The sequence below is a fragment of the Chelonoidis abingdonii genome, chromosome 24, assembly GCF_003597395.2.
Source record: "Chelonoidis abingdonii isolate Lonesome George chromosome 24, CheloAbing_2.0, whole genome shotgun sequence".
Lineage (NCBI taxonomy): Eukaryota > Metazoa > Chordata > Testudines > Testudinidae > Chelonoidis > Chelonoidis abingdonii.
In genome coordinates, this window is record NC_133792.1 from 15,536,949 (window position 1) to 15,549,194 (window position 12,246).

Here is a 12,246-nt window from a genome sequence, read left to right on the forward strand (position 1 = left end):
CAGAAGGTGACATGGAAGGAGCCTGCCCAGCCCTAGCCATTGGGAGTGGGTACAGTGCTGTCCCTGCAGAGGGAACCTGGGGGCTGAACCCTGGGGCTTCACATTCATGTTTTATGTTTTTTTTTTTAAGGTAATTCCTCACGACATTTCCCAGCAGCCCACCAGCTGGAGTCGCCTCGCACTGGAGTCCCGGGCGCTGGCTGCCAGGTACCGCACTTTGGACATGCGTGCACATAGATGCATACACAGATGCCTGCACATTCACACCCGTGCATCATGTCCGCGTGCGCACGAGGGCACATCTCCCACAGTCCGTTCAAAACGTGTTCGCCTCACTCTGACACCTCCTCCTCCTCCAATCCGCTCGCTGGCTTCCCTGGTCCGTGCACTGTATTTTCTCTCCAAGGCTCTGCCCCGCCTGTATCTCTGTGGCTGTTCCCTCTCTTCTTACTCCTCCCGCTCAGCCTCTCGCCTCTTTTCAGGCTCCCCCTCACTCTTGGAAGCAACCTCCCCCGCAACGAAAAAAGCCTCCATCCTTAAAGCCAATCCTCTTGTGGATCCCTTGCTCTGAGCTGCTCATTGACCATCTTCATGCCTCTTGGTCTGCTGACTCATGTGTTGTGCCTGAGGCAGGGAGAAGCTCTCAGGACAGGGGCCTTCTCTCGTCCTGTGTGCTCTAAGCACCCCGTGCAGGGAGTGTTCTCAGTAATCAGCCAAGTGCACAGACTGTGCAGTGACGCAGGCACACTCTGGATCACGCTGTCCTCTGTTAGAGCAGAGAGGTGCAGGCGAGGGGTGAGCATACCACCTGCCTTCCTGGGATCCAACTACTGGAGCAAGGAGCCCAACAGGCACCGTGGACTCTGGAGCCGGGAGCTGGATGCCATTCTGCCTCGTGCATCCTCGCTGGAATTGTTCCGGTCTTGCTATGGGTGTCGGTTGAATGGTGACCATCCAACCGACCTGATCCAGTTCTGTCGCCTGAGACAGAGAGCTCAGGCCAGCCTGACAGCACGCACTTAGAGCCCATCTATGCACTGTTTCTGGGGCGTAACTTCAAGGCTCAAATCTGATAGCATCTCTTGTGGGGGGGTGTCTCTGCAGTCACGGGGATGCAACAGCAGAGCTGGAGTCTGTGGCCAGAAGAGCCCTGCTCGCTTCCAACACCAGCTACGCTCTCCTGCAGAGCATCCTGGAGGACAGCGCTAGCCTGGAGCGCAGGGGAGAGCTGGAAGACCGGTATGGGATCAGCAGTGTGCTATGGGAGCTGAGTGCCAGTGTGGCACAGGAGCCTTCTAGACCTGCCCAGGTTTCCCCACCCAATGTGCCTCAACCCCAGCTGCCAGGGACCCCCGCTAGGGGCAAGAGGGGAACTGTCTGCATGGCCCATTCAGTCCGTGGCCTCTTTACCAAGCCTGCCAACAAGGAGGGTTGGTTGTGGTGGTTTTGTGCTGTGGACACCTGGGCTGAGACCCATCAAACTCATTGCACATAAGTCACCAAAGTGCCACTGAGTAGTGCTGGTTCCCAGGTCACGATCAGTCTGGACCAGCCTCAAACCCAGCAGGCTAGAGGGGACCCCCTACATCAGCAATCCCCTGAGACCTGCATGCCTGGCCAACTGCCAGCTCACTGTGTCCTTTTGCCTGCAGCGAGCAGCCCGGGCCTCTTTCCTGCTGCAAGATCACAGGTTTGTCTTGTGCCCCTTCTGTTTAGGTACCAGGAAATCCAGCGTGCGCAGGAGGAGCTGGCTGCTGCCATGCTGGAGGTGGCAACTGAGGCCAAGAGAACCTTTGCATCCATCCGCCAAGCTAATGCAGACATGGCAAAGAACCTCTCGAAGCTCGATGCTCCACAGCTGGTGGGCAGCCCTTAGTACTTGCTAATGCTATCGACTGCAGGGCTGGAGACTCAGACGGGTCCCACCCAGCAGTGTGCCCCAGTCCCAACCCAGCAGGGCACCTCTAGGGTGGGAAGGGAGGTTCAGACTCCATGGCCGAGTCATTTGTCTAGATCACTGTGGTATCTGGGCACCTCTCACTTGTGCCTGGATTGTATCCTCACACCCCTGTGAGGCGGGGAGGGAGTTGAGGCACAGGAGAGATGAAGACACTTGCCCATCCAGCTCCTTCCCACTCGACCAGCCAGCTTAGCTCGCTACCTTTGTGCTGAGCCAGCCAGGGGACAGTCTGGGCCACCTCTGATGTGGCTGTGGGGGTGATCATAGTGTGGCTGGCATGGCTTTGCTCCATCCCTAGGTGCTGACTGGCTGGGGAGGGAAGGGAGCAGTTACCAGCCTGAGAAGGCTGGTAAGTGCAGCAGCAGCTCAGAGCTCCCCTGCCTCTAGGGGCCTTTTGGGGCGGCTGATTATCCCCACTTTAAGCCAGGAACAGAGTCCGGGTCTCCTGACTCGCTGTCCTGTGCTCTGACCACTAGAGAGCCTTCCTCAGAGCTCATTCCCTCCCTCTCTGGTGCCGAGGGCTTGGAGCAATGGGAGATGCCCCCTCCCCACAGCATCTGCTTTCTGACCAAGCTGTTTTGGTGCCTGATCCCACAGCGCTCCCTAGTGGTGCAGATCGGAGCCCTGACTCGGGAGCTGATGGAGCTGGAGCAGGGGGTGGAGGTGAAAGAGCGCCTGGTCCTGGATGTGTGGGATTCTCTGATAGCCGAGCCGCGCCCAGAGCTGCAGAGGGCTCAGCAGTTTCAGCAGGCGAGTGTCTCAGGGAAAGGTGGCTGTGGGCTGAAACCAGGGAGCTACTTTCCTGGCAAACTCAGAGCCTGTCACTGATTTAGGCTGCGGGGTGATAATTGATCTGCCTCCATTTGCACCCACCAGCGCAAACAGGAGTGGGGAGAGTGAGATTCTCCCTCCTTTCTGGGGACAGAGGCCTCTGCATCCCAGCAGGAGCCTGGACGTTTCTTCGTCCCTTCCTCTCCCACCCAGCCTATCCTCTCTCTAGGCCCTGCCTCCTGCTGCAGTCCTTTTGTCCACAGAGAACTGGATGAGCCCAACCACCCTGGCACCCATGCTTGCCCTGCTGAGCCCACTCGGGGCTGAGGAACAGGGGCAGGGAGGACAGAGACACTTCCCCGGCCAAAAAACCCTTCACTGGGGGTTCACCCAGGCAGGCCAGGGCAGAATTGGAGCCGGAACATTTCAAGCCGGTCACAATTCTGTTCCCTGGGCCCTGTAGGGCTCTCAGATGCAGAGGGCAGTGCCTAGGTCCCCTGGAGTCAGCCCAGAACATGTCTTCCTCCCTCCCCCCGACCCCGCTCTTCTTCCTATAGAAAACCCACCCAAGCAGTCTCTGAATAGCATGGTTGGATCAGCAGGAAGGCTCCCCCGGTGAGACACCCTCATGCCCCTAAATCTCACTCCTGCCTCTCCTTCCCCTGCAGCTGCGGAAGGGGGTTGATGCTGCCCAGACTCTGGCAGTCACTTCAGTTTCGCATGGAAAGGCTGTGGTCTCTGAAGCAAAGTCCCTGCTGTCCAGCTTGGAAGGTAACAGTCACTGCCCAAAGCATCTCACCAGAACTCAGCTGCCCCCGCTTATCCCAGCAGAGCCAGAGGGTGGGATATGCCAACCCTGCCTTGCAGTGGGACACACGGGGCCTCTACCCTGCCCAGCCCCATGGAGTTAAGAGCACCTGCAGGAGTCCGAGGCTAATGCAGATGGAGCAGGGAAAGTGGGACCTTTTCTGCACTGCCAGCAGGGAGTTCTCTGATCTGCTCTCTGCAGCGACGGGGACTCCCAGCACCGAGAATGGGACCTGACCGAGGGGGGAGGGAGGTGATGCATGTGGCTCCACTCGGGTTTCCGATCAGTCAAACACTGACACGCTGGGGGGGGCGTCCCTCCCCACACTGTACTGCAGCAGACATGCCTGGATGGGGTGGCGTATGCCAAACCGTGGGGGTTAAAACCTCTCGGAGGCTGCTAGAACAGGTACCGCCTGAGCAGCACCAGAGCCAACTTCCCCACGCCGCCTGGGGCCGTGCCCAGCCCATTCAGCTCCTGCTCTCAGTGCTGAGGCTGCCAACGGTGATGCAATGGGCTCCCATCCACTGAACGGAGGTTCCTCTAGCTCCTTTCTCGGGGTCTCATGGGATAGACCAATGTGTGATGTATGGCGGCCTTTGACCCAGTGACCTAGAGGCGAGGGGGTGCAAGGCCATGACCAGTCCTCCAGCTTGGCTGGCTCCCCACTACGGTTTGAGGATGGATTTATTTCCCTCCTGCTTTGATGCTGGGAAGGGAAGGTTGGTTCTGTCTCCGCCTGTTTCCAGGGAGATTCTAATGCGTGGAGGTTGCTGGGGTTCTCCCTCTGGTTCTGTTGAGCCTGATTCTCCTCTTGTTGGCCCCAGCATAGATCAGGATTAACTCCGTTGATGTCCCATGAGGCTATACCTGTGCAAGCTGGGGTGGAGGGGCCCATTCTCTTGAATGCTGCCTTTGTCTGCAGGGGGGAAGAGGGTGTTTGTGCGTCAGAAGGGGCAGGCCGCCGTGAGCAGGAAGCTGGTCATCGTCCGGGACAGAATGATCGTGGATGCCCAGAAGAAGATTAGACAGGCAGAGAGGATGCTGGGAAACACTGTGTCTGTCTCCACCACAGCCAAGAAGACGGTCAGAGAAGCAGAGCAAGTCGCCAGAGAGAGCTCCAAGGTCTGCAAGGCTGGTGCTCAACCGAGGGGGTGATGCATAGAGAGGGGGGCAGTACAAACCTAAGCTTGCCGGGAGTCTGGCACATGGCAAGTGAAGGGGGTGCTGGAGTCAGGCTTAATGCAGAGAGATGCTGCATGGGCTTCCCCAGCATAGCTCTGCCAATGTGCCCCCATCCTGACTGGCAGCGCCCCCTGCTGCCCTGGTACAGGATCCATGCCCCCAGCTCTGCCAAAGCGCCCCCATCCTGACCTCCAGCGCCCTCTGCTGCCCAGGTACAGGACCCCCCAGCTATGCCAATGCACCCCTATCCTGACCAGCATCCCCCCCCTGCTGCCCTGGTACAGGATCCATGCCCCCAGCTTTGCCAATGCACTCCCATCCTGACAGTAGCCCCCTGCTGTCCTGGTACAGGATCCCCCCAGCTCTGCTGGACCTGCAGCCCCCCCTGCTATCCTGGTACAGGATCCTCCCAGCTCTACCAATGTGCCCCCATCCTGACCTGCAGCACCCCCTGCTGCCCAGGTACAGGATCTCCCTGGCTCTGCCATTGCGCCCCCATCCTGACCTGCAACACCCCCCTGCTGCCCTGATACAGGATCCCCCCAGCTCTGCCAATGCACCCCCATCCTGACCTGCAACACCCCTGCTACCCTGGTACAGGATCCCCCCCGCTCTGCCAATGCACCCCCATCCTGACCTGCAACACCCCCTGCTGCCCAAGTACAGGATCTCCCCAGCTCTGCCATTGCGCCCCCATCCTGACCTGCAACACCCCCCTGCTGCCCTGATACAGGATCCCCCCCGCTCTGCCAATGCACCCCCATCCTGACCTGCAACACCCCCTGCTGCCCTGGTACAGGATCTGCCTGGCTCTGCCAATGCACCCCCATCCTGACCTGCAACACCCCCTGCTGCCCTGGTACAGGATCCCCCCCGCTCTGCCAATGCACCCCCATCCTGACCAGCATCCCCCCCTGCTGCCCTGGTACAGGATCTGCCCGGCTCTGCCAATGTGTCCCCATCCTGACCTGCAACACCCCCTGCTGCCCTGGTACAGGACCCCCCAGCTATGCCAATGTGCCCCCATCCTGACCAGCATCCCCCCCTGCTGCCCTGGTACAGGATCCATGCCCCCAGCTTTGCCAATGCACCCCCATCCTGACAGCAGTCCCCTGCTGTCCTGGTACAGGATACCCCCCAGCTCTGCCAATGTACCCCCATCCTGACCTGCAGCCCCCCCTGTTATCCTGGTACAGGATCCCCCCCAGCTCTGCCAATGCATCCCCATCCTGACCGGCAGCACCCTCTGTCTTTCCTAAGAGCAGTTCAGAACCCCTTCTGCCACTCAGCCTTGATTCTAACCTGCAGCCCCCCGATCTCCACACAGCCCTGTCTCCTGGCATGCAGCATCCCTTGCCCTTTAGATCCAAGGCCCTCTCTTGAGCAGGGATTGTTAGTCATGCTGGGCTGGCTTTGCAGCATGTCTCTTGCTCTGGCTAACTTGAGGTCCTGTGTCAGGAGGGCAGGGCTCATGCATGTGCTCACTGAGCTCAGCATCCCTCTTACGGAGCCTTCACTTATGCCACCAGGTGAGTGACCCCGGGGCTCTTATTGTTCGATGGTGGGGTCTGGGCTACCAACCTAGCTCTGTCGATAGCCTCTCTAAGAGGACATCTTGTCTCAGCACAAGGAGGGGATGGGATGGGAGAGAAGCTATGCAAAAGCCAACTCTTACCAATCCTTTCCCTTTGTAACCATGTGCTGCCACGCCGTGCAGAGGTCCCAGGTTGTGCTGAGGGAAGGGAAGCGGGAACGCAAGCGTGCCGGTGAGCTCGCCAAGCGAGTCAACGTAACCCTGGCAGAAATCTCAAGGCAGGAGCACGTGTCCAAGGAACTTGGGGAAGAGCTAGAGGCATCTCGCCAGGTGAGCTGCGTCCCATGAGACTGTGGGTAAGAGCCCCCCTTTCCTCTCCAGTGACCTGCCCCCCTGCTTCCATAGCATTGATTCTGAGGGCAGGCGCAAAGCTGGAAATCTCAGCAATTTGTTGGGACTGAGGCTCTGTCCATGAAACTCCAGGGCACCATGGGATGCAAGGTACATGTGGCATACTCTGGAGAATCCCCCACATGCAGGCTGGGATGCCATCCATGGGATCGCCCACATGGGGCTGATCTGTTGGCACTGGCAGCAAGAATCCGCCATATGGTTTGTTATCTTGGGGGTGGCTAATGCACCTCCATGTCTGTGTTGGAAGGTGAGGACAGGGATGAGTGAAGCTAAGAAGAGCCTCAGAGAAGCCCAGAGCTCCCTGGAGATGGACATTGAGATCTTGAATAACCTGCTCAGCAGCCTAGGTAAGAACCCCCCCCGGTGCGCTGGTGGCACATCCCCTTCCTGGGCACTGAAGCCCTCTGATCCACCCAGTGGTATGTCATCTCTGTTGTACAGTCATGTGGGACAGTTCCACTCCAGCAGCATGTGCTGCCTGGGACCTGTGAGCGTCGTGAAAGCTTCCACCATCCTGATCTTGAAGAAATCTCCTGAGGGATAAATGCCCTAGTGGGACCTCAGAGGGAAATACTGCTGCAAAGCTTGGCCTACTGGAATCCCTTGGTGATAGCTCCTCTGTGAGCCAAATCCAGTTTGGGCACCTCTATTTACTAAGATGTTGCAGTTCAAGTTGGGATCTTGGCCCGATCTTTATTACAACAGATCTGTAGCCACCTAGGATATGACAGCTGAGTCTCTGCTATACATCGCAGTCACTAGGACCTTGATAGCCACAGCAGGGATCAAACCCACAGCTTCCAGCTCCGAAACCACAGCCCCAACCCCTTGAGCGAAAGGAGACTCTCCACCCGCTGTCAGCATGTCCACCGTGTGCAATTCCGGTTTCCGTCAGCAAAGGGCAGTGCTAGACTTTTCTTTTTTAAGCCTTCACTTTCTTGAGAGTTTCTGCTGGCGCAGCCAAGGAGAGCATGTCTCTCCCAATGTGGTCATTGGCCTCCTGAGTCTCTAAAAGAATGGGACTGGCTGCAGGGCCGGCTTTATGCCAATTCCACCAATTCCCTCGAATCGGGCCCCACGCCTAAGAGGGCCCAACGCCCAGTGGCAGGGCTGCCGGGGGGGTGGGGTGGAATAGCCGAGAATCTCTTCCCTGGATAGAGGTGCCTTTTTAATTTTTACTCACCCGGTGGCGCTCCAGGTCTTCAGCAGCACTTTGGCGGCAGGTCCTTCACTTGCTCCAGGTCTTCGGCAGAACTTCAGCGGCAGGTTCTTCAGTGCTGTGGAAGACCCCGGAGCAAGTAAAGGACCAGCCTTCGAAGACTAGGAGCGCCGCCTTGTGAGTACAAGCCCCATGTGTTTTTTATGTGTTCTTTTTTTCAGTCATCCATGCTGCAGCCCCGTTGAAACTGTTTGAATCGGGCCCTGCAATTGCGAAAGCCGACCCTGGTTAGGGTTCCTATGCATAGGGTGCCCCGCCCTAGGGTTAGGGTTCCTATGGGTAGGGTATTTGGAGCTAGGGTTAGGGTTCCTATGGGTAGGGTATTTGGAGCTAGGGTTAGGGTTCCTACGGGAAGGGCACTTGGAGCTAGAGTTAGGGTTCCTATGGGTAGGGCTTCCTGCCCTGGGCTTAGGGTTCCTATGGGTAGGGCATTTGGAGGTAGGCTTAGGATACCTATGAATGGGCACCCCTCCCTAGTGTTAGGGTTCCTAAGGGTAGGGCACTTGGAGCTTGGGTTAGGGTTCCTATGGGTAGGACTTCCCGCCCTAGACTTAGGGTTCGCATGGGTAGGGCACTTGGAGCTAGGGTTAGGGTCAGGGCTGGCTTTAGGCCAATTCCACCAATTCCCTCGAATCAGCCCCCGTCCCTAAGAGGGCCCCGCGCCCAGTGGCAGGGTTGCCAGGGGTGACAAGTGGCCGAGAATCTCTTCCCTGGATAGAGGTTCCTTTTTAATTTTTTCTCACCCGGCAGCACTCCGGGTCTTCAGCAGCACTTCGGCGGCGGGTCCTTCACTCACTCCAGGTCTTCGGTAGCTCTTCAGCAGCAGGTCCTTCAGTGCCGTGGAAGACCTGGAGCATGTGAAGGACCAGACTTGGAGCGCCGCCCTGTGAGTACAAGCCCCATGTGTTTTTTATGTGGTTTTTTTTTTTCAGTCATCCGTGCTGAGGCCCCGTTGAAACTGTTCAAATCGGGCCCCGCACTTGCTAAAGCCGACCCTGATTTGCTGGTGCACAATCCACATCCAGAGCTGCCTTTTGTCCTGGCCTCTGGACCTTACTGTTGGATTTGCATGAGTTCCCCCCACACCACCCCCCAATTGGATTCTCAGTGGTGGGAACAGACTGTAATTGTGGGGTCAGCTATGGCCTGGGTGGAGTATCGGGGACAGCAGCCAGCAATGGGTCAGGCTTCCTACCGAGCCAGGAGATTGGGGCACACAAGGAAACGGGATATTTTGTATCTTTTTATTTGATGTTTTTAATGTACATTACAGAGATCTGGGGCGGAGGGGAAGAGGGGAGACAAAACTCTGTCACTGACAATGCCAGAGATTACTGAACCAAAAGGGATTTCAACAGTCAAACTCGGCCAAGCCACTTCCCCTCTTGGGGGCTCTGGTTCCCCCCCACACCCTTTGCCTGTCTTGCCTCTGTAGGCTCTAAGCTCACTGGGACGAGGACGTCCTCTCCCGGTGTGTGCACATACAGTGCCTAAGACAATGAGGCTGTGATCTCAGCTGGGGCCCAACAGTAAACAGATTTCTTCCTCTGGATGCTGTTAGTGTCTTTTTCTGCATTTAGCTTAGTCTGAGCAATGAAACTAGCCTGGTTGGCTTTGCTGCTGTGATGAATCAATTTCAGGGTCAGGTTTCCCAGGGCCGGCTCCAGGCACCAGCTCAGCAAGCAGATGCTTGGGGCAGCCAAGGGGAAGGGGCAACACGTTGGGCTCTTCGAGGGCAATTCGGCGGCGGGTCCCTCGGTCCCACCAGTCACTGAATTGCCACCAAAGAAGAAAGTGGCATGGTGGAGCTGCAGCTGAAGTGCCGCTGATTGCGATTGTGACTTTTTTTTTTAAACCCTGAGCCAGCCCTGAGGTTTCCCCAGCACTGAGGGCATTCCACGTCCAAGCCATAGATCTCCAAGTGCTTTGCTGGGGTGCAGGGGAACGGGGGGAGCAATCACATGCCACAGGTGTGGGAATGGAATGTGAAGTCACTTGCCCAAGGTCAGAGCAAGGTGCCCAGATACCATAAGGTTGTTCCCAGTGCTGTAGGGAGCCATGTTTACGTTAACCGGCTCCCTTCGTTCTTTGCAGTGGTTGGGAGCTTCCAACTCCCTTTATATCCTTTTAATTCATTCCCACCCCGAGGCGTGAGCCCAGCATCTGTCTAAAGCCCCTTCGGCCTGGCTCCATACAGGGCTGCTGGGGCTCTCTGCCTCCTCCCTCACTGTTGTCCCCTCTTCATCTCGCCCAGGCAACTTGGAGGAGGACACGCATGCAGACACTGTGCTGAGTGCTAGCCGTCTCCAGCTGGACCGCCTGTGGCTGCGCCTGGCCAGGCCCGGAGCCCTGGAGAGGAAACTGAGCCATCTGCAGTGGGAGGCAGAGCAGCAGCGGCAGAAGATCCAGGCATTCGAGAGCGACCTTCAGGAGATCAGGGCCGACAAGCAGAACCTGGAGGAGATTCTACAGAGCCTGCCGGAGGGCTGCTGGAGTTGGCAGTGAGAGGGCCCCATGGACAACCCCCATTGCCCCCACCTCCACAAGGAACTGCAGAGCAATGGACATCTCCCAGCTCACTGATGAGCACCTCAAACCTGCCCTCTGCTCCTTACGCTGCCTTCCCACAGAACAGCGGGGCAAGGTCTCTGTCTGAAGCTCTGGGACGAGGACCGCAGCCCTCAGCTCCGCGCCGCAGGCCCAACGGAACTTCCAGTCCAAAGGGTAGAGCTTGTCCATGCGGGAACCAGAGCCGTCTTGGGAGCCAACCCCAGACGGTGGAACAAACTTCCGCAGGAGCTAAGGACCATCCCTAGGCCAACCCACCTTCCGCTTCTTCCACTGGCCTTCAAAACATATACACCTGTGCCAGATGCTAGTCACGTCACTCCATGCTCTGCTGGGAGGTGCTCACGGACCACAGCGCCACCTGTATAGAATGGGAGAGCATCGAAGAAAGAGCTCACCTTGGGGTGTAGGACTGAGAGAGGGCTCAGTGCTGCCTCCTATGGGGGACGCACACAACTGCCTGCTCCATGGATCCTGCCGTCACAACAGCGTTGGTTGCAATGGGCATTGGTGCAAGTGCAGCAGGAGCCTTTACCTGGTTGAGGTGCGAGGGATGGGCCATGCCCTGCCTCTTGTGCTTTCACAGCTCTGCCAAGGTGGGACTGGTCCGGAGCAGCTCTGCTATTGCCATCCCCTGGGGCACAGCGTGTCCCAGTGCACTCAGGGGTTGTGACTGGCCCAACGCCATTGTCTCTGTGTATATGGCACCATCCCACTCAATACATTGGCGGGGTGTGTGTGCGTCACTAGCCACGGCCTATGTTCGCTCTTGTGGCTGCATCCCTGTCACCCCTGCTCTCAAGCTCAGCTTGGCTGCAGCCCATAATTCCCAGCAGCTCGTTGGCATCCCCTTGCCCTTCCTACCGGGAAAGGCGAAGTGAGGAGGAGCTGGGCAGTTGCCTCAGGCTTTGCAGCTGTGGTAGATGGATCTGGAGTGATGCTCGCAAGTCCAGTGGCTCCTGGCTAAAGCTTGACTGCAATTCCCAATAGCTGGGATCACTTGCAGGGCATGGCTACAGATAGAATGCTTCTCTGAAGCGCGCAATGGCCACTCTTTGCCCCTTCCTCTAATGGGTTGGTCCAGCTTGGAGCCAAGCAGTACATGAGAGAAGAGAGATCTAACCCCTTCTGCTTTCATTCACACTGGTTTTGCAGTAGCATAACTCCAGGGGCGTGACTCCTGATTTTCCATTGGTGTAAGTAAGATCATGCTAGAGCCTAGGAGCCTGCTTCTGGTTTGCTTTTTAAGCTGATTCTAATGTGCTTTGGTGCCATTCACATCATTAGAAACTGAGTTAGCTGGAGCCACCTGTCAACCCTTTTTGCAAGGCTGCTGGAGCGGACTGTGGATCCCCCCTCGCCCCAATGGCCCAGCTCTCTGGAAGTGCCACAGGGCCTGTTCCTTTCCCAGAAGACACCAGCTCATTCTTGCCTCTGCGTGAAAGCTGGCACTGGAGAAGAAAACCCCAGCTGGATGTTGTCAGACTCTCCCCCCTTTCCCTGCCCAAGGACAGCTCTGGGAAAGCACAACAGTTGATGCAAAGCTAGCACAGCATGATTTCAGCTTGGCTGGGAGGCAGGGACACATAGCCACATATTTGCCTCCCTAGGAAAACAACTGGGCATCTTCAATCCGCACACACACTCGCTGCTGTTAGAGAAATGTCAAGCCGTTGCCACCTGCCCAGTGCTGAAGAAGACGTGATTCACCCGCCTTCCCAGCCTCTCCAGAGACCTGTTTTCTTAGCTGATGCTATGTGCTTGTAGCTGTATCCATTAAAAAAAAA

At 57.3% G+C, this 12,246-nt stretch overlaps 1 protein-coding gene across 1 annotated transcript in view; it reads left to right on the forward strand.

Moving 5' to 3' along the window:
- Positions 1-12,246, forward strand: part of LAMC3 (laminin subunit gamma 3) — a 49,470-nt gene extending 37,224 nt beyond the window's left edge. The window contains exons 20-28 of the mRNA XM_032797805.2: positions 131-207; positions 1,105-1,239; positions 1,717-1,861; positions 2,558-2,710; positions 3,400-3,502; positions 4,465-4,664; positions 6,442-6,588; positions 6,920-7,019; positions 10,146-12,246. Coding sequence (XP_032653696.1) covers positions 131-207; positions 1,105-1,239; positions 1,717-1,861; positions 2,558-2,710; positions 3,400-3,502; positions 4,465-4,664; positions 6,442-6,588; positions 6,920-7,019; positions 10,146-10,396 — 1,311 coding nt within the window. The 3' untranslated portion in view covers positions 10,397-12,246. The remainder of the gene's footprint in view (positions 1-130; positions 208-1,104; positions 1,240-1,716; positions 1,862-2,557; positions 2,711-3,399; positions 3,503-4,464; positions 4,665-6,441; positions 6,589-6,919; positions 7,020-10,145) is intronic.